The sequence below is a fragment of the Serinus canaria genome, chromosome 17 (assembly GCF_022539315.1).
Source record: "Serinus canaria isolate serCan28SL12 chromosome 17, serCan2020, whole genome shotgun sequence".
In the NCBI taxonomy this organism is placed as follows: Eukaryota; Metazoa; Chordata; class Aves; order Passeriformes; family Fringillidae; genus Serinus; species Serinus canaria.
This window is the reverse complement of record NC_066330.1, coordinates 8864094-8889555: the sequence shown is the minus strand read 5'-3', so window position 1 is coordinate 8889555 and position 25462 is coordinate 8864094. Positions and strand designations below refer to the sequence as shown.

Genomic DNA, 25462 nt, shown 5'->3' with positions numbered 1-25462 from the left:
GGCTCAGGGTGGTGGCACAGTCCCATCCCAGGGGGGCTCAGCCCTCCTGCAGTGCCAGCTGTGGCTCTGCTGGAGCAGGGGTCCTGCACAAGGGGGGAGTTTTCCTCTGCAGCTCCAGGGCTGCTGGAGATGGGCCTGCTCTCCCTCTGGGAATGCAGGGCAGCAGAAAGCTGCTCCTCTGGGAATGCAGGGGGCAAAGGCTGCTGGGCTGTTCCCAGGGCAGATTGGATCCAGGTAGGAATGCTTGGCTCCTCCCCTGGGCGGAGCATCTCCCCATGGGATGGTGGAATTTGATCAGCCCTGCAGGGACACTCCCTGGCCATGGACAGCAGAGATCTCCTGGAGGGGGGATTGGCTGTGGGAGAGAAAAAGAAAACTGCTCATGAACAGCAGAGAACTGCCCCAGCTCTGATAGGAACAGATTACACACCTCCATTTCCAACCTAAGACAAGGACAAATGCCACAAAACCCAGTCCTGCCAGGGAATTGGATGTTTGCTTTTGCTGTCATTAATCCCATTTTTTCCTTCCCCACAGGCCTTGCCTTATGTGTGTCTCCTCATTGCAATGCTCTTCTTCATCTACGCCATTATTGGCATGCAGGTAAAATATTTCATTCTCTCATTCTACCCATAAGCAGCCTGGGTTTGTTCAGGGTGCAGATGGTTGTTGCCTCCACAGCAGGAGCAGCACTGATTTGGGATGAGGCAAAAGCTTTCCTTGTCTGATGTCAGGTAAATTAGAAATGAAAAAAAAGGCTTCTTTTACAACTTTAAATGTCAGGTTTTTATGTTGAAGTGTCCCCAGTGAGCTGGACAAGCCAGCTGTGGGCATGAGCCTGGATCACATTTCAGCACTGGACATCGTGAATCCCATGGGAAAACACATCCCTTCCTCTGGCTATGGACACATCAAGAGGCTGGGAAGAGGGAGCAGCCCAAGCACTGCACCTTCCTGAGAAGAAATAATAAACTTTTCTTGTCCTGGGATGCAGCTGAACTGCTGGAAAGGACCTTTGTGAATACAAAGCACATTAATCTTGTGTTTGATCTTCCAACACATTTTTATCTCCCTTTTCAGCAGAGAAATTATTCCAGCTCTTGAGAGCCTTTAAACGAGGACAAATTCTTTCCCTGCCTTATTTTCCAACTCCACTTGATGTGCCTGGCTGAATCCCTTCTGTTTTCCTGGCAGGTATTTGGGAACATTGCCTTAGATGATGAAACCTCCATTAATCGGCACAACAACTTCCGGACCTTCCTCCAAGCCCTGATGCTCCTGTTCAGGTAAGGAGAGGATAAAACACCCTCTGGTTTGTGTGTGAACAGCAAACACATCTTTGTGCAGGTGCCAGTGGAGCTGCTCAGATTGGACATCCTTTAAAATAGGGATTTCTGAGAATTATCTATTCCTGCTCCCTCCTCCTCAGCAGATTGGATTCAGCCCCTCCACAAAGTGTCACCTGGAGCTGTGACCCTCCCATGGCAAGTCAGGCAGAAGCTGATTATAGATCAGAACTCCACTGGTTTAACTGAGTGATGGGTTTCCTGCCCTGGAACTTGGTGAATTTTTATTTTTTTAAGTGACAATTGCTTTAATTGGCAATTTTTGCATAACCAGAAGTCACCAGCTCCTACACCAACCCCACCTCTGTTTCAGAATTCAGGTGTTTCCCTCTGGATCCACCCTGCCTGGAAATGAAGCATTTTCAAGTTGAAAATCAGTCAATTAAAGAACAGATTTTCATTTTAAGACCCAGCAAAACAACAAAAACCAGCTTGGGGCAGTGTGGGGAGATGTTCCTGGTCCAGCTGTGGAGACCCCCCAGTGAACAGCAGCCCCTTCCAGCCCTGCCAAGGCTCAGCTCCAAGGATTCTGTGGTGCTTGGTACTGGATCCTTGCCTGGGAGTTTCTGTGAAGCCAGACAGAAATGGAATTAGCCCTCTCTAGCTCAGAATAATCCCTGGGCTCAGAACTCTGAATTTTAACAAAACTGGGTCATTATTCAGCTTTGTGGTCCCTCACCAGCCCCAGAGCAGTGGGAGTGAGGAGCAGAGGCAGCAGGATTGGGATGGGAGCTGCTTTCTGCACAATTCCCCACAAAGGGAATGGGCCTTTAGCACCCAGGCACCAGGGGGGAAATCTGCTGTAATTCAGAGTAGCCTGGAAGTTATTCCAGCTTAGATGGAGCACTGAGTTTTTCCAAAGTTTCTGTGCTGGCTCTGGGAATACAAGGCAAAAATTCTTTTTTTCTCTAAATGTTGAAGGAAGAAAAGGAATTCTGGAAAGCAAAAATTGAGGGAAGCAGGAATTCAGAGTAAGTGCATGTGGAGAACCCCTGACTTCCAAACCAAGGGTGAACTTCACAGGTGTGATGATGTTTGCAGGGGTCCCAGGATGAGGGAAGAGATGAGGATCTGACTCCATGTTCAGAAGGCTGATTTATTATTTTATGATATATATTATGTTAAAACTATACTAAAAGAATAGAAGAAAGGATTTCATCAGAAGGCTGGCTAAGAATAGAAAAGGAATGAATAACAAAGGTTTGTCTGTGACCCAGACAGTCTGGACAGCTGGGCTGGGATTGGCCATTAATTAGAAACAACCAGGTGAGACCAATCCCAGATCCCCCTGCTGCATCCCACAGCAGCAGAGAATCATTGTTTGCATTTTGTTCTTGAGGCCTCTCAGCTCCTCAGGAGGGAAAATCCTAAGGAAAGGATTTTTCATAAAACATGTCAGTGACACACAGGGACTGCCTTATTTTGAGGACCAACTCTCTGGGACTCCAAAGTTTTTCCTTTTGGCTCTTTTCTCTCAATAGTAGAAGTTAGAGAGGGAGGAGGGAACGGGTGAAGAACACACAGGAGACTGTGATGAGAAAGAGACCCAAGTCCAACCAGCCCATGCTGGAATTTATCTGCTGATAAAGAAATAAGAGATTCCAGTGGAGAAGCCTGGTTTCATTTCCCATCCTCTGCACGGGCTTTAGAGCCAGCACTAGATTCAAAAGGCAACAATCTTAACTCTGTTTACTCAGATTTGTTTAAATCAATCTGGTTTTATTCTCCACAGAAGCAATAAAGCTATTAGCCTACCTGAGCCTGTCTGGTTTCTTTTACCCCCCTGTAACAGAAGGAAATGTTCTTTCTCCTTTCTTTTTCACTAATAGTTCCAACTGCCAGTGTAAGTACAGTCTCTGCTCTGGGGCACAACCTTCCAACTAATTAATTTGGTTAATTGGGTGCAGTATTATTGCAGGGTGGCTGTCATGGGGAGGGGTGGAGAAACTCAGCCTCTGCTCTGGTGTTGCAGGAGCGCTACAGGGGAAGCCTGGCACGAGATCATGTTGTCCTGCTTGAGCAACAGAGCCTGTGACCCCCTCTCTGGCCTCACCAAAAAGGAATGTGGCAGTGATTTTGCCTATTTCTACTTTGTGTCGTTCATTTTCCTCTGCTCCTTCCTGGTAAGTCAGTCCTGACACCTCAAAGTGGGGGTGCTGCTGTGGATCCCCCAAACCCTCCCCTCCCCACCCCTGTGCCCCCTCCTCATCCCTAATTATAATTTAGACACCACCAAGCCAGCTTAGCTAAACCCCATTTATCATCTTGCTGATAAAATCCCCAAAGAGATCATTTAGTCGTTAAAGGGAAAGGGTTTATCTTTCTTCTCACAGGGGCTCTAACATTTGGAATTAAGCATTAATGGGGTTTGTCTTGATTTATACCATCCCTTTGAAGAAGGGCAGTGGGACAATGTCTGAGTTCAGCAGCCTTTCCTGGGAGCATCACATTCATTTCACAGAACCCCAGCATCTCCTGGGATGGGATCTGGGCTGGATCATGCTGGAGGCAGCACCAGTGATGGGGATGTGGAAAAATGGGCAGGAGAGGAGAAGGCAGCAGAAGCATTCCCAGGGATCCAGGGCTCTGTTGGAGAGTTTCCCCCTGGAGTGAGGTTGCTCCTTGTAGAAATATCCAGTTATGGGAACCATGACTGCTTCCCTTCCAGGTCTTAATTTTTAAAATTCTCATTCACATTCCCCTTCCTCTTACCTTCCATTCTTCTTCCCTTCCCATTTTACTTCCCTTCTCCTTTCTCCTTTCCCTTTTTTCTCCCTTTCCCCATCTCCTTTCCCTTCCTTCTCCCTTTTCTCCTTTCCCCCTTTCCCTCTCTGTTGCCCTCTCTCATCTCTTTTCCCTTCCTTTCTCCTTTCCCTTTTTCTCCCTTCCCCCTTCTGCTTTTCCTTCTCCTTTCCCCCTTCCTTTCTTCTCTCCCTTTTCCTCTCCTCCCCCTTTCTCCTTTCCCTTCTCCTTCCTCCCTTCCCTTCTCGGTTCCCCTCTCCCTTCTCCTTTCCCTTCCCTCTCCCCCTCCCTCCCCTCCCGGCCCCGTCCCCCCAGATGCTGAACCTGTTCGTGGCAGTGATCATGGACAATTTCGAGTACCTGACCCGGGACTCCTCCATCCTCGGCCCGCACCACTTGGACGAGTTCGTGCGGGTGTGGGCGGAGTACGACCCGGCAGCCTGGTACGTGCGGGGACACCGGGCTGGGACAGAGGGACAGCAGAGTAGGGACAGAGGGGACACCGGGCTGGGACAGGGGGACACCAGGGCTGGGACAGAGGGGACACCAGAGTAGGGACAGAGGGGACACTGCAGCTGTAATGCTGCACCTGAGCAGGCTCCGAGGCCGTGTTAACAGCTCCAGGATTTGGGGTAACGCCGCTGTTAATGCTGCAATTCCCTGAGCGCTGGAGAGGAACAGAGCTGGTGTCACTGCAAGGGCGTTTCCTTCCCGCACAGCCAAGCCCTGCAAGCAAAGCCCAGCCAAAAATGAACAGATTAAAGCCTCAGTTCCACTGAGCCCGCCTATATGGCCCTGGAGAAAAGCTATTTAGCACTTCCAAAAGGAGCTTTGGGTTCCTGCATCCCATCCGGAGATGCAAATCCGCAAATCTCTGCTGTTGGCAGCACTTGAGGGAGTGGGAGAGCTTCACACCTCATTTGTGCAGCCTTGTTTTAATCGAGATCCACCTTGGTGGATGCTGTGCAGACACCTCAGGCTGCATCTGAGTCAGGTCCTGCAGGCTCTGCTCCATCCTCCCACCCGCTCCCAGAGGGAATGATGTGATGCTCCTCTGCCTTAGGGTGGTTACCTGAAAAAATGGGATTTTTTCAAACAGCCTTTCCTCATTAAACACAACATTTTTCTCCTGGAAGCCTCCTTGTAATGACATCAAACTCTGGGTGTAAATTTTGGCCTTTTGAGTAATATTTAGCTCTGGAGTTGCAGCTGATATTATAAGATATGCAAAATGATCAGGATAAAATGAAATGAGCCAAAGTTTGGAAGTGTTTAATGCTTATATTTAATTGTCTGATAAAATATTCCTGATTTATGAGTGGGTTAAAGGAGGGGATGGTTTTCTCACACTAAACAATGAGATGTTTATTTCAGGGGTTTATTTTTTTAAATTGTATTTCTCCCAAAACACAGGGGATCTGCACACTGAGCTTAGGCAGTGGAGCAGCAGCACAGACCCCAAATTAAGGAATTTTTTAAAATTGAGGGAATGGCCCTGCCCAATGACCACTTCTAGAGCAGGACTGATTTAATAAATTGCTTTTCTGTATTGCTGCACCACAGCCCTGGTCAGGGGGTTATTCTCATTTCTGGATGCTCTATCCCAGCTCCCAATAATTCCTTGATACTCTATTTGGGAATTTGCCTGTTGGGAGACTCTTTGTTAATTTAAAGCTCTGCTAATTTTGGATCCCTTTTTTCCTCCCTGTGAGTTCCTGTGCCATGAATCTCCTCTGGATTTGTGATGCCTCCAGCTCTTCCAATCTTTCCTTTCTGTTTTGTTTCCCTTCAGCAGAGACAGAAGCAGGGAGTGTTTGGATAATCAGCATCTCCAACTCCCTGCTAGGATGCAATTAAACTGCTTTCAAATCTCACTTCAAATGATTTAGCCTAACTTTAAATGGAAACTTGTTCCAAAAACTGCATTTCTCTGATCTGTGGGGGATTTGAACTGCTCCAAGCCACCCCTACTACCAACCTGAATATTTACTCCACACTTACTACCAGCTTGTAATCTCCAGGCAGGTTTTCATCCCCACGAGGTCTGTGACACAGCATATCCTTTGTGAGGATTTAGGAGGCATAAATAGCTTTTCTTTTTACCTTTTTCCAATCCAGTCCTTTCTCTTCCCACTAGAAAATCTCACTGAGGCTGAAAACTCGGGAGTGCCTCATTGTTCTTTAGAAAAACAGCCTTGGCTCTACATCCCTGGGAGGAGGAACACACCTGCAAAGGGAAAATGGGATCAATGTGGATTGTTAATGTTTATATTCAGGAACCTTCCACCCAGAAGAGGCACCAGCAGTGAGTTTACAGGAAGATTTCTCGCTCTATTAACTCTGAGTCACTCAGGGGCCAAACTCCATTCCCAGAGCTGCTAATGCAGAAAATGTCACATACTAAGATGCTAATTCTGTTTTTTTTTTTTTTCTCTCTAACCCTGTTCCCTTTTCACTCTGGTGGGAAGTTATTGGGTGTGAATAGTTCCACTGAAATCACATTTTCAGAAGTGGGACTAAGATCTCCACAAACCTGAACTCCTTTCACACTTTAAGCCAGAATTGAGCTTTCAATAATTTGATTTAAGACCTTTCTGATCTTAGAGGTCTTTTTCAACCCAACTGATTCTCTGATTGGATTATTCCATGATTTGAGCTGAATGTGGTCACTAGCTGATCACTTCTCCCATGGTCTCTTCCTTGATTATCCCAAGGAAAATGGAATTACAGTGTTGTCCACTTTCCTTAGCTTGAGATCCCCAGTGAAAGATGCTGCACAATTGTTACATTTTTATTATATAGATAATATTTAAGACACAATTTAATGTGTATTTTACCTCTGTTTCTGATATCACCTTTGGTTTTGTTACAAAATCCAACTCCCTGGAAACTTTTCTAGAAAAAACCATTCAAATTGAAGTTAAAAAGGCAGTTAGGAGCTGTTATTCCAGCTGTGCCACCTTCCCTAGGGGTGAGTATGGGAAAACTGCTGGATTTGAGGGTGACAAAAAGCCTTGAGCTCACAAAAAAAAAAAAAAAAACTGAGAGAAATAGGGAGCACAGGGTAGATTGGTGGGAGTTAATTAAGAAAGGAGGGCAAACAGAATTTAGGAATGAACTGGGAAAGAAAACATAATTGGGTTTCTAGGAGCTTTTATTTGTTCAACATATAGAAAGTGAGGTCTTTCTATGTTTTATTCCTCTCCCAATGCCCACCCATGGAGATACTGGGGATGTTGCTCTGGCCATCCCACTGCTATCAGCTGTCCCCAGAGCACTCAGGAGGAGCTGCAGGTGCTCCCAAGGGAGGTCTGGGCTCTCTGGGATAAAGGGATGCTGAGGAAAATCAGATTTAAAGAAAATGATGTGCCATCCCTGGCAGTGCCCAAGGCCAGGCTGGAGGGGCTCGGAGCAGCCTGGGATGGTGGAAGGTGTCCCTGCCATGGCAGGGGTGGGATGGGATGGACTTTAAGGTCCTTCCACACCAAACCATTCTGGAATTCTCTGAACCTGGAAAAGGATCCCTGTTTGTCCTGATTTTGTGCCATGATCTCCCAGGCAAAGCATCTGGTTGGTTTTCCACCCTTCCACAGACTCTTGGAGAGCTCAGCGAAGTGTTCAGCCACATTTTCCACACCCTGATTTCCAGAATCCTTCTAAAATTGTAAGGAAAGTGTAAACTTGGTGCCTCAGTTAAACCCAACCCTTTTTAGACCCACGATTAGGCCTGGAGCCAAGACCTGCATGGTCCATTTGCTGTCAGGTTCATAGTTTGGACTTGATTGGGGAAGGCTTTGAATCAAGCTTAATTCTTCACATCCCAAAAAGCAGCAACATTGAAGGAGTTCTCTCAAAGCATTCCAGCCTTCTTTACAGAATGCACCCAAATAAATACAGGGAGGCCAAATGTCTGGGTTTGCAAAGCCAGGTGTCTGCTAAGGAAGGAGGAGCCTCTCTTGAAATGGAAAATGTAAACCCCTCCCTCTGAATTATTATCATTTTGAAATTAAGCGGGGCCCTCAGGCAAAGATATGGGAGCAGGAATAACAGTTCTGTACTAGGGAAATTAAAATTACAAATGTAATAGTGCAAACAACCCCCTGCCAGAGTGAGAACAGGAGCTGACCCCCTGTGTGTCAGGGTGGTGGCACAGTCCCATCCCAGGGGGCTCAGGGTGGTGGCACAGTCCCATCCCAGGGGGGCTCAGGGTGGTGGCACAGTCCCATCCCAGGGGGGCTCAGGGTGGTGGCACAGTCCCATCCCAGGGGGGCTCAGCCCTCCTGCAGTGCCAGCTGTGGTTCTGCTGGAGCAGGGATCCTGCACAAGGGGGGAGTTTTCCTCTGCAGCTCCAGGGCTGCTGGAGATGGGCCTGCTCTCCCTCTGGGAATGCAGGGCAGCAGAAAGCTGCTCCTCTGGGAATGCAGGGGGCAAAGGCTGCTGGGCTGTTCCCAGGGCAGATTGGATCCAGGTAGGAATGCTTGGCTCCTCCCCTGGGCGGAGCATCTCCCCATGGGATGGTGGAATTTGATCAGCCCTGCAGGGACACTCCCTGGCCATGGACAGCAGAGATCTCCTGGAGGGAGGGTTGGCTGTGGGAGAGATAAAGAAAACTGCCCAAAGAACAGAGAGAACTGCCCCAGCTCTGACAGACGGCAATACATTACACAGCCCCATTGCCAACTTAAGACACCAAAGCATCCCAGTTTTTTTCAGAGGTAATTTTGAAGGTCAGCTCTTCTCACCTATGAGTTGGCTATACAAAAACATTGAGAAATATAATCCTGCTGTTTAATTAGCTGAAATTATTGTTGGGAGTTAATGAGAGTGACCATAAAGCTTCCAGGAGGTGTCTGATTTCTCCTTCTGGTATTGAAGGTAGATTTTCCCAGTTCCAGTGCTGAAGAGGCTCTGGAGGTGACACTTTCTGCTCTCCCAGCAAATCCCTCATTGCCCAGGAATGGCCCTGCTGGGGTTATGTGGGAGGTGACAGTGGCAGGGAGAGGTTCCCAAGGTTTTAAAGCAGCTAATTTGAATCCTGACAACAACCATTGAAGAGCTGTAATAAAATCCCAGGAATAATCAATTAAAGAGGCTCTTTGTGACCTGCAGGCTCTGGGTGGAGTCTGGAGGCTGATGCTCAGGACAGGGAATTAAAGCATGAGTGGGAAAGGAAACCAAATGTTTGGGAAGCCTTCCACACATCACTGAAGGTTTCCCAGAGGAAAATCCAAGGATATAAGGTTGGGTGAGCAGTTGGAAGTTCTCTCTGTGTGTAAAAGTGGCTCCTTCCTTTCCAGACTAACCTTTCTTTTCAGCGTGTTTTGCCCTTCCAACTTGTCCTGTTTGCCTGTGGAAAAGCTGATTTTTTCCGTTTCCCTGTAGAAAAGCTGATTTTTCCCTGTTTGCCTGTGGAAAAGCTGATTCCTTTGGATTTTGCTGTCATAACCTCTGGTGTTTCCTTTCCAGTTGCCGCATTCATTATAAGGATATGTACAATTTGTTACGTGTAATTGCTCCACCCCTGGGCTTAGGAAAGAAGTGCCCTCATAGGGTGGCCTACAAGGTTTGGAATTTCAGAGATCCCTCCAGCATCTCTAGTCCTGGTTCTGTTTCTTTTTACCCCCTCCTCCCTCCCCGGAGTGCAAATGCAACCAGTAGAGGAAAGAAAGTGTAACGTAACCAATCCCCTGCCTGAAAAAAGGAATGATTGACTGACTGCCTCCTTTTTCTTCCATGCATCCCTTCCCTGTCTCCTCCCACACCCCAGCTGGCTGGGGACAGGCAGTTTTATGGGACAGGGAACCCTCCAGCTTCCATCCTGCCAGTTCCAGCTGGGAAATCCTGGGGAAAATTATCCCAGCACTTCAACATATTCCAGAGAAATGGCATCCCAAGGTTTATGGGGAGCAGCAAGTTTGGTTTGGTTTGGTTTGTACAATGTTTTGATCAATTGTTGAGTGATCAACTTGCCCTTTCCTGAGCTGGAAAACCACTGGATCTGGGCAGAGATGAGGGATGAGCTTTCCATGGTGCCACAGCCTGAGATGGCCTGGGGGTTAAATGATGTCTCTAAGCTGTGGTGGACACCCAGGGAAAGGTCTGCTCATGGCACAGGGAGAGTTGCCTGTGCTTGGGAGCCCAGGTGGGGGATCTGGCACAGATCTTGCTGAGAAATCAGCATGGGATGGGCATCAGTGGGGACCCAGTTCCAGGCAGGGAATTTCTTGGGAAACAGAGGATGAAGGAGAAGGCTGGAAGCAGCCAGCCCAGAGCTTCCTTTTCCTCTCCACTCCAGCCCAGGTGTTTCCCACACCTGAGTGAGGATTAAGAGCCCAGAAGCTCTGCAGAGGAAGAGGAGACCCCACACCCCAGCCCAGGAGCAGGAAGGAACCAGGGGAGGACACTGGCTCCAGTTCCCATTTTATGTCTCTCAGCAGCCTCCAAATCAGCTCTGGGCTGGGAGAGCTGGGTGGGATTTTATCTGCAGCAGTTACCAGGGACAGGAATAGATGTTTTGGGCTGGGTGAGTTCTCTCCTCCTCCTCCATCAAAGCTTTACTTAGGAACTGATGTCTATGTCAAGGGCACTGGGCTGGTGGGAGGGTTCCTGCTCAGAAAGGGGGGTTTAAATGGGTGCCTAGGTTTTCTTTGTTGGTATACAGATGAGGACATTATCTTGCTTTTCCAGGGGTTAAACTCTAATAAATAACATCCCTGGGTCACCTCAGATGCCAGGCAGCAGAGATTGGTACATTGTATAAGCAGTAAGGAAAACAAAAGGAGATTGGCACAGTTCTGCTCCCAGTTCCAACAGGCTACAAGAAGGTGAAGCAGGAATTTCTTGCTGTTTTGCCCCCCGTGTTTTTCAGGCCAGGATTTATCCACCACCATGTGCTGGAGGGAGATGCCCTCAGCAATGGGCTGCTCTGAGGGACTTGTCACAAACTTCTGCAATTCCCAGCTGAGGTCAGCTTGGTGAAAAACAAGCCCCACCAAAAGTGAGAGAGGAGCAGGTTTTCCTCCCACCTCCTGCCAGGGATGGGCTCTGCTTTTGCTGGATCAGGAATTTGCAGAATCCCAGCTGGGAGTGGGAGCAGACCCAGTGTATCCCTCAGCAAACCCCCACGTTTGACTTCCCCTTGTCCCATCACCCAAACCCAAAGTGCTGCTTCCTGGCAGGAAAGCTGGGCTGTGTTCCCCCAGCCCTGTCCCATAACTCTGCCCCCCAGCTCTCCCTGGCATGGTGACCTGGCTGCTTTGGGGGGTGATGGGGGAGCCTTCATCCCCCACGCCGCCAACAGCGAGCCAAACCCAGCCCTGCCACCCCTTCTCCCCCAGGGGACATCAGGCATTCCCCAGGGGACATCAATCATTCCCAGGGCCACCCCTGCAGGAGGAGGAGACGTTGGGCGCCGAAACAGCAACGGAAGCGGAGCCTCCTTTCTCCTGCCCCACCTCTTGAGTTTGGTTTTGTTTCCCCGAGAAATCTGATTAACCAGATCTCTGTTTTCTTGTCTGCTTTCCCTTCTCTCTCTCCTCCTTTTCATTTGCTCCGTTGTGTTGCCTTTTCCCCCGCCCCTCTCCCGTTCTCCCCGCCTCAATCCGATGGGATTTCTGTGTCCTGGTGCTTTTGCCTCCATCCCTGTGGTGCCAGCGGGCGCATCAGTTACACAGACATGTATGAGATGCTGAGACACATGTCCCCACCTCTAGGCCTTGGGAAGAAATGCCCAGCTCGTGTTGCCTATAAGGTAGAAAACCTCCCCAGGAACTCCTGCCCAACCACCAGCTTTCTGTGCCGTGGCTGAAGTGGGGTTTCTGTGGCATTGGTGTTGTTCTTCTGGACTTTTCTGGTGCTTTCTCTGCTTTCCAAGCAAGATTTTGGATCTTCTGATTTTTTTTCTTCTTAATTTTTATATATTTATATACATATAATTTTTTTGGGTAACTTTTTTTCTGGTCTTTGAAACTCTGGCACATCAGTTTGTCTTTCTAAGTATGTCTCTGCTCTCTATCAGTGTTTCTCTCTCTTTTCTCTCATTCTCCTTCCATTTAGGTTAATTTGAGGAGGGACCATGCTAATGAGCAAATTACCCCCCCTTAGATCCCCATTTTTCTTCCTGGGGCTCTTTGTCTCACTAACCCTTCAGAAGAATGTTGTTTTTTCTTCCTCTTAATTAGATTGGAGTAATTAGAGTAGGCAGTACTGTAGGAGTGAGCAGCAATTAAACAGAGACAACACCAAAGGGCTCCTTAAACACCCTCGTGGAAGAAAAGACTTTAACAGAAAACATTTAGGACAAGGAAGTGGAGAATCACTCCAGCGTATTGCTGATTTGGCAAAACTTTTTAACTGAGCCACCAGAATGAATTCTATCCCAAAGGCTGCTGCCTGGCTGGAAATTCAGATGGAAATGGAACAGTAAATGCCAGGCTGCCCTCCCAAAAACTCTCAGGGTGCTTGGAGACTTCCATTTCCAGGGTGATTCCTTGGAAGTTTCACCACTGAACCTCACAGTTTAGAAGGAGAGGTTGCTCAGAACCATTTATCACTGCTGTGGTTGAGGATCCATCCAACCCAGCAGGATGTTTTGGCTGCTGGTGTCACTCCAGCCACTCCCACACCCCAAAACTCAACCCAAAGGATCCAAACCACAACAGCCCCTCCTGTACTGAGGGATTTTTCACTGAGACCAAATAAACCCAAGATTTTTGTGAAGAGGCTCAAGCCAGACCCAAACCTGGGGCTGATTTATTCAGGCAGGAAGAAATTCAGATAAATCTTCCTACAAGATCCTTCCTCAGCCTTCCAGGATTTAAAATAAAAGGAAAATGAAACATAACCTTAAATCTCTCCAGTGAGGTGGCTTTGCTGCATTTGATTTGTTCCTGGCCACCATAACTGAGCTTGAGGAACCCAACTAGATGAAAATTCCAGGTCTCAGCTATTTTAGACACCAGTTATCCACAGAAATCCAAGGATTTGCCACCCCTGAGTTTCCATTGGTTTAGGAGAGCTGTGTCCTGCTGAAAGGAGGTGTTTGCAGGTGGGCAACCAGATCTGCTCTGGGGCTGTATCAGAAGGATGAAACTTTTTTTTTCCTAAATCTTTTAGAATTCAAAAAGGAAGAAAATAAAGGGGGATAAAGAGATCATACATTAAAATAGGCATTTTAAATAAGGTTTTGGGCTGGTTTTCATAGCAGACTTTGTGCCCACAGGCATTTCTTCAGCCTGAGAATTTCCTGATATCTCCTTTGTCTGTCTCTACAGAACAAACCCACAGAACCAGGGTACATAGGAATGGCTTCTTTTTATAAACCAGACTCCTGATTTTTTAAAGACATGGTTAATTTTTCCCCATCCTAGAAGGATCCTCTGGATTGTGTCTGTGTGTCACAAGCACAGGCAGAGATGGGCTCAAACAGCTCCAGTCTGGGTGAACACTGGATTTCTGTGAGTTTGGAGATGATCACATTCATTTCCCCCTCATCAAAGAGCCCTGAAGTACAAAATACAGATTTAAGACAAGATCAGGATTTCCCCCATGGATTAAAGCTGCACTTTGGGCTGATCTCTCACCCAGTTATTGCTGGTAAAATTAACCCCTCATGGGTTAGGACTGGTTTTTGCTCCTTCCCTCCTCCACTTCTCCGTGCAGCACATCCATGGGTTGGTGCTGGGCACCTTCCCCCATGACTGTGGTGGGATGTGGCACCCCCTGCCCTGCTCCTGCCAGGTGTCCCCATGGTGTCACTCATGTGACAGCCACTCCCAAGTGGATGAGAGACTCAGGAGGGCACTGAAATCCCCCTGGACACTGACCCCTCCCCGAGCCTGCCAAGGGACATTGACCCTCTGCTCCTGCAGGTTTGGCTCAGTCAGTGCCAACAGCAGCCAGGGCTTTGTCTCTGCCCTATTTTCTCCCTCTCCCTCTGGTTTGTAAAACCCTGACTGTTCTGTCCAGCAAAAGCTCTTTAGCCCCACACATCCCCTTTTTCTTTCCATGTCTTCTTTTCCCCAGTCCTTGTCAGAGGTTTTGTGTGTTTTCCCCACGTCTTTGTTGCCTTCTCAGCACGTCCACACTGGTTTTTGTTTGGATTTTCCCCTCTTTGCAGCCTCCTTGGCTGCTGTCCTTCCTTTCTGCTGTTTTCTGGTTCCCCTTTCTCAACTGTTCTCCTTGGTCAGCCTGACCAGCCTCTGCAGTTCCGTGTGGCTTTGCTGCTTGCCCGAGGTGCACGGGATCCTCAGGCACCAGGGAGCTCTATCCTGCACTGGGCTGGGGGAGGAGGCTGGAAACCCCAAATTCCTGTGCTCACTTCTGGGCCACCCACACTGAGAAGGATATTGAGGGGCTGGAGCCCCAGGAGAGGCTGAGGGAGCTGGGAAGGGGCTCAGCCTGGAGCAGAGGAGGCTCAGGGGGCCCTTGTGGCTCTGCACAGCTCCTGCCAGGAGGGGACAGCCGGGGGGGTCGGGCTGTGCTCCAGGGAACAGGGACAGGAGGAGAGGGAATGGTTCAGGCTGGGCCAGGGCAGGCTCAGGGTGGACAGCAGGAAGAATTTCTTCACAAAGAGTTTTCACACCCTGGAAGAGGCTTCCCAGGGCAGTGGTGGAATTACCACTGCTGGAGAGATTTAAAACCATACAGATGTGGATGTGGCACTTGGGGATATGGGTTAGTGGTGGCTGGATCAGTGTTTGAACAGATGATCCTGGAGGTCTTCTCCATCCTAAATGATTCTGTGATGCCATCAATTTTAGTCTTTTCTATCCCATCAGATGTAAAAGGGGAAGAAAACCTCTTTGCCCTCACTTGGCTGTCTTAGGATTTGCTCACTGTCCCTGCCCAGGGCAGAGGGTGGAACTGGACAAGCTTTGAGGTCCCTTCCAACCCAAACCATCCCAGCTGTGATTCTGTCATTCCTGGAATGATCTGAGAGGGATGAAAGCTGTGAAGAACCTCTCCAAAGCCAGCAGAATTAAACCAGAGTAAAATCATTCCAACTAGGTCGGGGTGAATTATTCATAACAAATAATTTATTCACCAAACTCGACCTCATTTCCCACAGCAGCGCTCCACTGTCCCCAATTTATTCCTGTCTGGGGATCATTCCCAGAGCAGTTCCTGTCCCAGAGGCTGATGGGGTGCTCTTAATAATTCAGATCTGTCGGGGTGCCAGTAGTTTTCCAGGCACTGTGTGCTCCTCTTCCTGTTGCCTCTGGGTAAATGTGCCAGGGAAGAGGGTTTAGGGTGTAGTAACTTTTTCTGGGTCAGGCTGAATCCAGCAAGACACCTTTGATCCGGGGATGAATTTTCTCCCTATTCCTCCAACCCTTTCCCTGCCGTTTGGACCATTGTCCGAGCAGTTCTTGAGCAAAGCTGAAAGGGAATTTATTCCTGTCACAGAGATTTGGTTCCTCGTTAGCGCTGCCTTTGTTAATTGCCAATTAAACCGCGCCGGGGCCGCCTCCTGACCGCGCCCGGACCCCGCTCACCGAGCGCTCCCTCCCGACCCCGCCTCTAATCAGCCCCTCGTTATCAGCACAGCGTTAATTACGAGACTCCAGAGACATCCCCGTGCCTGCTGCCTCTGGGGCCCTCTCCTGCAGCAGCAGGAACGAGCTCCAAATCCGTCTAATTAAACGCTGGGGCTGCGGGAGGGATCCCCAGAGCAGAGCGGGGACTCCACCTGCTGCCGGCTGCGCCTCCTCCCCCGCAGGCGCTGGGGATTCCTTTCCTGGCAGGTCAGGACTCCTGGGAAGCATTTCCACCTTTTTTTTTTTTTTTTCCTGGTTCCCATCATTAAGTCACCGGAGCGCCCCTGGATCATCCCAGGAATGATGGAATCCCGGGATGGTTTGGGTTGGAAGGGACCTCAAAGCTTGTCCAGTTCCACCCTCTGCCCTGGGCAGGGACAGTGAGCAAATCCTAAGACAGCAGAGTGAGGGCAAAGAGGTTTTCTTCCCCTTTTACATCTGATGGGATAGAAAAGACTAAAATTGATGGAATCACATAATCATTTAGGATGGAGAAGATCTCCAAGATCATCCAGTCCAAGCACTGATCCAGCCCCTGGGTTGAGGTGGTGATTCCCAAGTGATGCACATTCTTTATCAGTGCAGGGAAGGAGCAGCAAGCTCCTAAAATTTCCTTCTGGGCTCCAGAAAGATGAGAAATTATCCAAATTGGAGTTGGGGTTTTTTTTTTCTGTTTGTTTTGGTTCAGTTATTTTTGTTGTTTGGATTTTTTTGGTTCGTTGTTTATTCCTTTTTTCCCTCTCCTTTTTCCTTTCCCCCCATTCCTTTTCCTTTTTTTTCTTCATTCCCTTTCCCTCTCAAATTTTTTCATCCTCTTTCAAACCATAAGCTACAGCTCTGACACAGCCTTGAAGCAAAACTTCAAGTGAAGAAACAGAAAAAAATGGGGGGAAATTATTTTTTTTTTAATTGAGTACACTCTAAACAACTTTTTAATTTTTTTTTTTTTAACCTATGTTCTTGTCCCTAAGTCTTTGAGAAAACTTGAGGTTTTCTCTTCTACCCTGGTGCAGAATGAAAATTAAAAGTTCTTGATTGAATTTTTCAAGGAGAAATTTTGGATCAAGCAGAATATTTTGAGTTTGAAAAATGTTACCAATTTCAATTGGATTGCTTTTAAATGGATCCTCTAGAAATTGAGAGGAATTAAATACAGATAAAATTAGAAAGTAGCCTGGAAAGGCTTGAAATGTCAACCTCTGCACAAGGAGATATTTTTATGTATAGGGTTATTTTTTAATATTTAAGAGAAAAAAGTTAATTTAAGTTTTGTTTTCAGTTTCAGCCTTTTGGCTGCATTTCTGGCATTGGGAAAACACACCAGACAAAGTTCAAGGATCAAATCCCTCCTGGCTTTGCCGGTGTCTGGCTGATTCCTGGCTCCTCTGGGTGCCCCTGGGGATTTGGGACATTGATATTGGGGTGTGGGGTGAGCAATGTCTCACCCAGCCCTCCCTCACCACCCCAGCTGTGCTGGCAAAGCTATTTTGGATCCCAGAGGAAACAATTCTTTTCTTCCAGCTGCCCCACCCTCAGCAGGAGCTCTCAGACATGCCAGATATTCAATAAAACACAGATTTTCTCAAGCCAGGGGCTTCCAAGACAGGAATTTTCCCTGTTTTTGGAAGGATCTCGTGTGGCTTTAGCTGAGACCTGTTGGCTTTGGCTGCTGCAGGTTCTGAGGCATTTCTCTCTTATTTTATGGCTTTTTTTGGCCAAGAAATGGGCAGCTGGAAGGTGCAACCTGCAGCTCACCTTGGCAGGGCAAGAACTCCTCAAGTGCTGTCCAAAGGGAGCTGAATCCCAGACTGGCACCCCAAGGGGACCCAGGGACTCATCCCATCACAGCCCTCCTGTCCTGAGCACCTCAACCCCCCCTTTCTGCTCCCTGCTGGGTTCTCCCATTGGGAATTCCGAAGGCCTGGAGGTGTCTGTGGTGCCTGTTTGACCAGTTTGGATACTGGGATGAAGGAAATGGCAGTGCAGAGGGAAATGCAGGGAGCAGGGCAAGGAGGTGGGGTAGGGAGAGCCTCTTCCAGGTGCCTGTTTGCAGCAAAATGTGGGTTTTGCTCAGCCAGACTTCCATAAGTGGGAATCCCCTTGGAAAATCTTCCCCTACATCCTCTGTCCCTGGCTCAGATTGAGGAGGAGAGCACTGCTCAGTACAGCTGTGGGTGGCCTGTGGTGTGCATCTGAATCCTTTGGGAATTCACCTGGAAAGTCAGCTGGGAGACCTGCCACGTGCCCACCTGGTTTCTGGTGGTGGTTTCTGTGAGGATAGAGCTCTCCTGGGGGGAATTGCTCCTCATTTGCCTGTTCTTCACTTGCATGCATCTTCTTTCTCTCTGCATCCCTTCCCTCTCTCCCACTCCAGTGGGATTCTGGGACTCTGTGATTGCTAACTGTGGGCTCTCATAGATTTTTTTTTTTTTTTTTTGTAGTTTTTTGTGTGCTGAGGGCAGAATTGGAATTAAATCCCCTTTCATTTGACATGAGTGACCAGAAAAAGCCCAGTGGTGTTGCCAGCAGTTGGTACTGTCAACGATTGAGAGGCTGAACTTTGATTTCCCTGTCTCTAGGGCTGGGCAGACACAGAATAACCTCTGGGCATGCTGTGAGGAGAGCACAAGGGTTTGTCCCAGGCTTCAGGTGACAGGGACATTGTTACAGTGGTCTCTTGTCCCTGCAGGATGCAGTGAGAGCTGAAAATGTGTAAATAAGTGAACAAGGAGATTTCAGCTCCTCTGAGCAGATTTTACACTGGACCAGCACTTTGTGCCCTTTGTCTGCTCATGCCAACACCAACAAGTGTCCCCCTGGGGGTGGGGGGGGGGGGGAATTCTCTCCAGAACTGCCAGGGTTGGGGTCTGCCCTCCCTGAGGGCATGGAAATGTCCAGGGCCAGGCTGGACAGAGCTTGGAGCAGCCTGGGCTAGGGAAAGGTCCCTGCCCCTGGCAGGGGGTGGGATGAGATGATCTTTAAGGTTTTTTCCAACTCAAACCAGTCTGGGATTCTAAGGCAGCTCAGCCCATTCATCTGGGAAGCTGGAAGTAGAAGTTGGAAGATTCTCTAAGCAGGAAGGTTATCCCAGAGATGGAAAACCTGGCCAAGTCTTCATGCCCCAGCCAGGGCTTGGCTTGGGGAAAACACAGGAGCAGCTCCCACTGAGCCCTGAGGCTCCAGCAGGGCCCTGCTCTCACCTGCACCACGTTCCCTTCCCCAGCAGGAGAATTCCCATCAGCTGAGGAGTTTCTGCTGCAGATTTTCCCCAGGACAGCAAAGAGGCTGCAGCAAAATGTGCATCTCTGCAAGCAGTGTCAGGCTTGTGCCCACTGCTGCAGCACCCAGAGCCACGGGGGAGTGCAGCTGGCACCTCCACCAGCCTTTAGGGGCTGTTGTTAGGCAGAGAGGAGGTTTCTGGGCAGACAGAGGGGTGTAAATACCAGCCCAAGCAGCTTTCAGGTGGGATGAAATTCTCTCCCCAGCAAAGGGCCCAGGCCAAGCTGCCACTTATTTTTGAGGCTGTGCTCAGGCAGATCAATACCCAGGGACTTCCTTGGACTTTTTTATCTAATTACACAATACTGCCTAAACTTATGAAGAAGAAGGTGAAGAAGAAGGACCAGCCTCTGCCCTAAAACCTCCATCTTTATATACATATATATATATATATATATATATATTACTATAGCCTAAAACTTTGATGTTTTTCACTGTATGATGTTACACACTTCTGTTCAAACTCCACACCCACAATCCCTGTTCTACCATTCCATTTTGGAAGCTTCTCCACAGGCTCAGGTCAATGCAGTGTTCTCCTGGGGGTCAGTGTCTGTCAGCACAGAAATCTGAAATTCTCATTGACCAGGGTTCCAACACTGGATGGTGCAGACACCACTGGAGACAGTCAGGAAATGGGATGAGAGCCTCCCACCTGGCTTCCTTTTGGGAGAGCTCTGTGGGATTGCAGTGCAGTGCTGGCAAGTCACTCATTAAACCACTGAGGTTTACCCCAAACCTGCTCCTGGACAGGAGCTGCCATCCATGTGCAGAAGAATTTCAGCTCAGCACACAAAAAGTTCTTTCCTGTTTGTATTTTGGGTGTTTGGGGGTTCAGAGAGGGGCAGGTGAGGGTGGGGGGAGGACTCCTGGCCCTCCTCACAGCCAGCCCTGTCTGTCCCCAGCGCCTGGTGAGGATGAACATGCCCATCTCCCCTGAAGATTTAACTGTGCACTTCACCTCCACGCTGATGGCCCTGATCCGCACAGCCCTGGAGATCAAACTGGCCTCAGGTGAGAGGGAGGGGATGGCTGGGTCACCTGGAGATCAAACTGGCCTCAGGTGAGAGGGAGGGGATGGCTGGGTCACCTGGAGATCAAACTGGCCTCAGGTGAGAGGGAGGGGATGGCTGGGTCACCTGGAGATCAAACTGGCCTCAGGTGAGAAGGAGGGGATGGCTGGGTCACCTGGAGATCAAACTGGCCTCAGGTGAGAGGGACAGAGTGGCTGGGTCACCTGGAGATCAAACTGGCCTCAGGTGAGAGGGACAGAGTGGCTGGGTCACCTGGAGATCAAACTGGCCTCAGGTGAGAGGGACAGAGTGGCTGGGTCACCTGGAGATCAAACTGGCCTCAGGTGAGAGGGACAGAGTGGCTGGGTCACCTGGAGATCAAACTGGCCTCAGGTGAGAGGGACAGAGTGGCTGGGTCACCTGGAGATCAAACTGGCCTCAGGTGAGAAGGAGGGATGGCTGAGGGGTGGCTGGGTCACCTGGAGGATGCAGCAAAGACACCAAGGGCAGCTGTGCTCCTTGGAATGCTCTGTGACCATGGCACACAGGGATTAGGGAAGCTGAAGTCTCCTCTCGGTGTGGATTTCATTATGCTGCACGTTTCCTGTGCATGGAAAAACCCCAAAATAGCACCATAAGACCAGTGGCCTGGCCTCTTCCAGAGCTTTCCCCCAGCTGTGTCAGCCTCCAGCCTGTGCCTTGCAGGATGGGAGGGCATCTTCTGCCATCTGAGCTCCAGAAAACCAGGAGCAAGTTGGAGTTTTCTGAGAGCACATTGGCTCACAGCCCAGCTCCTGACCACAAGATGGGCTTGGCTGGTCACACCAAGGTGCCAGGGACACCAAGGGCACAGATTTATCCCTGGATGGGCCATTCACTGAAGAGTTTGTCAATGCTTGTGGGTCCCATCCAGGTCAGAGTATTCAGTGAAATCTGTGGGCTCGGTGTCCTCCCAAAACCATGGAAATTCTGCCCCAGGTGGGAATCCTGTCTTCCCATGAAACACCTGAGGACAGGGGTGTGGCAAATCAAGGCAGCCCTGACATCTGGGGAGAAAACGAGAAGGGCTCCATTGATATCAGAAGGCTAATTAATTACTTTATTATACTATATTATTTTATATTACACTTCATCCAAACTGAGTCCACACAAGTACTCCACTGCACTCAATTGCCCAGAATCTCATGACTGTCAGCTGACAGTCCTGACACACACACACACACCTGGATTAAACTGGTCAGTGAATCAAAACACTCACACCAGAATCTAATCAAGTAAATTCCTTCAGGTTAATAATATTCCTCAATGCATTCTACTTGTTCCAAAATGCAGGAGTAGTAAATGAGATGAGAATTGTTTTTTTCTTTTCTCTGAGGTTCAGAGGGTGTGAGTCCCAGAAAATGTCACTGGGAAGTTGTGCCTTGCTTTTCTCTGTGAAGAGAAATGTGGCCACAAAGGGGAGCTTGGGGAGAGGCCAGAGGGGTCCGGTCCTGAGCATCCCTGTGCCGTTGTGGTGGCAGTGAAATGTGGGAATCTTTGCCCATCCCAGCTGAGAACCTCTGAGGGGAAGCCCAGGACGTGTCCTCCTTGCTCTGAATCAGAAATTGAGTTTCCCCCACCAGTTCTGAACTATTCCAGCCCTTCCATGCTGGCAGCAAGGCAGGAACTGCAAGTGCCCTGAAGCACATTCCACCTTGAGATAATGTAATTATTGAAGTGGTTAATCAGGTGCTCACTCAGCTCCCAATTAAACTTTGCAGTGTAACAAAAAGCAGCGGCCTTTTCTCTGGGTCGTTACCCCATCTCATCAGCCTGCCTGGGTCACAGTCCAGCCGTGCCTGGCCCAAGCACTCTTACACCTAATTTAAAAGTTAACAGGAGGGAACCAGGCTCCTGGGAGCAGGGGCAAGGCAGGGTTAGGCTGCTGTGCTTTCCTGAGCAGTTTTAGGCCAGTGCAAACATCTAAGTTAATCTCCTCCCTCCTGTGCTGCTTAAACTTTGCTTGTGATGCTTTGGGGAGGCATTACTGGAAGAGGACAAAATTTTGAGGTGCCTGGGGCTCCCCAAAGGAGTGGGATCAAGACAAGGATCAGACACTCATTTCTACATATGCTTTTAGGATTTCCTGTGACTTTAAGAGCCAGCACCTTATTTCAGGAATTACTCCTAGATAAAGATGCTGAGAGTTTAATTTTCAGTTTCTGGTAACCTGTCAGCCTTTTCAACTGGAAAAGCTGCCCCCACCCTTTTGAAAACTGGATGGGAGCCAGAGAGGAGAACTCAGCTGATGCCCTGGATTATTTCTGTGGTTTAGCTGGGCTCTCTGGGGTGTGAGGTTCTGACCTGTTTTGTTGCTATGATCTCTCTTTGAATAGGTTTCATGTGCTACATTTAATTGAGTCTTTAGTGGGTTTAACAGACCCTTAATAAACCTCCCTAATGAGTTCCCTTGTGGGAGTTCAAACCACGCTGTAACAGACTACCCAGAGCCTCCTCCCTTACTCTGCTCTTAGAAAAATAATCTCTGTCATTCAGATGAACCCTTAATTGCCTGGAGTGTGGGGAATTCAGCTGGGAGCTGGCCTGGGGCTCACCCAGCCTTTAATCACTTTCCAGGAGTGCATTTAGGCCTGGCTTTGGCCCTTGGAGGAGAGCTGTGGGTTTGGCTCTGCCCTGCCCTAGGGTAGAACTCTGAATTTGTGTCATTGGGGTTTGGGGAAGAGCTGGTGGCAGAGGGTTTGTGATCCATCAGGACACTGCTCAGTGGAGGGTGAACCTGGCAATGGCAGAGGGTTGGGTTAGAGGATCTTTAAGGTCTTTTCCAACCCAAATCAGTCTGTGGTTATGGGATTTTGTGATTCATGTCTGGATCCTTTCCATCCCACCTGGGAGGTGCTGCTGCACCACGGGCTATCCCCAAAGGAAGAGGCACCTGCAGTTACATGGAATAAGTCTGAGCTCAAATTTAAGTGCCAGGTCACTGCTGAGGGTCCCAAGGGCAAGGCAAGGCTGGTCCTGCTGGGTTTATGCTCTTCTGTCATGGAGAATTTACAGATTACCTGGGCAGGGAAGGGCTGTGCTGGCTCACCCTTCCCAAGGAACGGGAAGAGGGGATGCAAACAGTGGGATGTGCTCCAGGGCAGGGCTTCACTCCTCTCCTCTCCCTCCCTGGCTGCAGGAGGTGTGAAGCAGCACCAGTGTGATGCTGAGCTGAGGAAGGAGATCTCACTGGTCTGGCCCAACCTGTCCCAGAAGACTCTGGATTTGCTGGTGCCTCCTCACAAACGTAAGTGCTTCAAGCACTGGGTCCTTCCCAGATACCCAGGAACCCCAGATTAGGTTTTTCCCTCCTTGCCTGCTCTATCCAACCCCAAATTAGGTTTCTCCCTCCTATTCTGCTCTATCCAAGCCCAGGTTAGATTTTTTATTATTTTTTCTATCCAGCCCCAGATTAGTTTTTCCCCTCCTCATTTGTTCTATTCAACTCTGGATTAGGTTCTTCCCTCCTATTCTGCTCTATCCAACCCCAGGTTAGATTTTCCCCTCTTGCCTGCTCTATCCAACTCCAGAACAAGTTTTTCCCTCATTGTCTGCTCTATCCAACCCCAGATTAGGTTCTTCCCCTTGCCTGCTCTGACCCAAGCCCCATCTGGGTCACCTGGAGGATGCAGCACAGACTCCAGTGGCAGCTGAGCTCCTTGGCAGCCTTTGCTGCCCTGGCTCTGTCACACAGGGATTGGTGACTCCAGGCATGGACTTCATTGTGCTGCAGATCTCCTGTGCACAGAAAACCCCAAATCCCAAACAGTGCCCAGAAGAGACCAATGCCCTGTGAGGCCTCTCCCAGAGCTCCTCCCCAGCTCTGGCAGCCTCCACCCTGTGCCTTGCAGGTGGGAGAGCAATTTCTGCCCTTTGAGCTCCAGAAAAACAGAAGAAAAGCTAAAGCTTTCTGAAGATTTAGGGAATCTGATGTGAGGTGTTTGGGGGTTAAAGGCATTTGTGTTATTTGGTGTTGTCCTGGGCAGAAGAGCTGAGAAAATGGGGAGTTTGCTGTTCCCTTGATTAGCTCTGGATTCCTGATTAATGAGAAGCAGTGTAGAATAATAAAGGCATTGTTAATTAAGAAAAGTGAGGGAGCTGAGGAGGTGCAGATCAGTGGGTAGTGACTGCTGAAGTCTGTCCCTCCCCTCCTCTCTTGATTCCTGTATATCTGCTGCTCTGCTCCAGTTTTTTCCATGGTGAGTGCTCCAGTGCTGGGCAGGGAAAGGCTTCCCATGGCTCTGAGGGTGAAAAAACCATCTGGAAAAATGAAATATTCCTTAAAAGTATATCAGCCCATTATACCCCACTCACTGTAATTCAGAGAAGCAGGAGTAAGGCTGTTGTGTAGATAAAGGCTGGCTGGGGCTCTGGGATGAATTTAGGAATTCTCTCAGCAGTGCTGACAATGCCATGAGTTTTCCTGCATGGTTTTTCCTACACAATCCCTGTGTTTGAGAGAGAGAGAGAGAAAGAGCTCCAAACCAAGGCAAGGCAGCAACAGGCAAAGAGTTGAAGAATCGTTTGTAACCTTTTCTTTGTTTTTTTTTTCTTTCCCCTACTTTTCTGTGTCTGTTTTACCTCATTATTCTCATAAAATTTTATTTATTCATAAAAATTATTTTATTAATAATAATTATTTCTTATTAATAAACGAAATAAAATATTATTAATAAATATAATTTATTTTATTATTAAATTCTATTTTTCTCCAAATTCTCATGTTGCTTTCTCCCTCTCCCTGTTTTTCACCATTTGCTGGTTTTTTATTATTCCTGTCTTCTCTTCATCCTTGGAATGGCTCTGCTGTGTTTTGCCCATGCTCTGGCAGCTGATGAAATGACTGTGGGGAAGGTCTACGCAGCCCTGATGATATTTGACTTCTACAAGCAGAATAAGAACAGCAGGGAGCAAGTCCAGCCCCCCGGGGGCCTGTGCCAGGTACAAAAGGGTTTTTTCCATCCTCCCTCGTGGGCAGCTTTAACAAGAATCACCAGCAGGATTCATCCAGGTCTGGCTGCTCTTCCAGGCAGGGCTTCAAACTGCTGGCTCAAGAATGGAAACCTCTCCTCAAAGTCTCTCAAAAAAAAAATACCTAAAACCAAAATTGTTGCAGTTGCCTTTTCCAGTAAAGAAAGATCTGTTCAAAAAAAGACAACTGATCTTTGAAAGTCTAAATGCTGTGTTAGAAAGTGGCCCAGGGCACACCAAAAGATTTCCTTGGGAGAGCCAAAAACTATTGAAAGCTGCTGGCAGTTTGGCTATAGAAGGCTTAAGTTATTTTTGAAAACAGGAATTATTCAGTTGTTTTGGCTCTAATAGGTTTTACAAATTCTAGAAAACATTTTCACACAGCTGGCATTGAAAGCCCAGTCACTTCCAGCAGGACGAACAGCTGTTGTTTTTAGGATGAGCATCCAGCTGATCTCCAGTGCAGGGTGGAGATCTGTCCCACATGTGGATGGGAGCCACTGGAATTGCACTGCCCCTCTGGCCACATCCATGG

At 48.6% G+C, this 25462-nt stretch overlaps 1 protein-coding gene across 1 annotated transcript in view; it reads left to right on the top strand.

The window, feature by feature from the left end:
* Nucleotides 1-25462, top strand: part of LOC127060228 (voltage-dependent N-type calcium channel subunit alpha-1B-like) — a 49036-nt gene that overhangs the window by 8866 nt on the left and 14708 nt on the right. Inside the window, exons 3-10 of the mRNA XM_050981144.1 lie at nt 538-603; nt 1195-1286; nt 3319-3469; nt 4404-4531; nt 11742-11838; nt 19810-19918; nt 23096-23203; nt 24788-24897. Coding sequence (XP_050837101.1) covers nt 538-603; nt 1195-1286; nt 3319-3469; nt 4404-4531; nt 11742-11838; nt 19810-19918; nt 23096-23203; nt 24788-24897 — 861 coding nt within the window. The remainder of the gene's footprint in view (nt 1-537; nt 604-1194; nt 1287-3318; nt 3470-4403; nt 4532-11741; nt 11839-19809; nt 19919-23095; nt 23204-24787; nt 24898-25462) is intronic.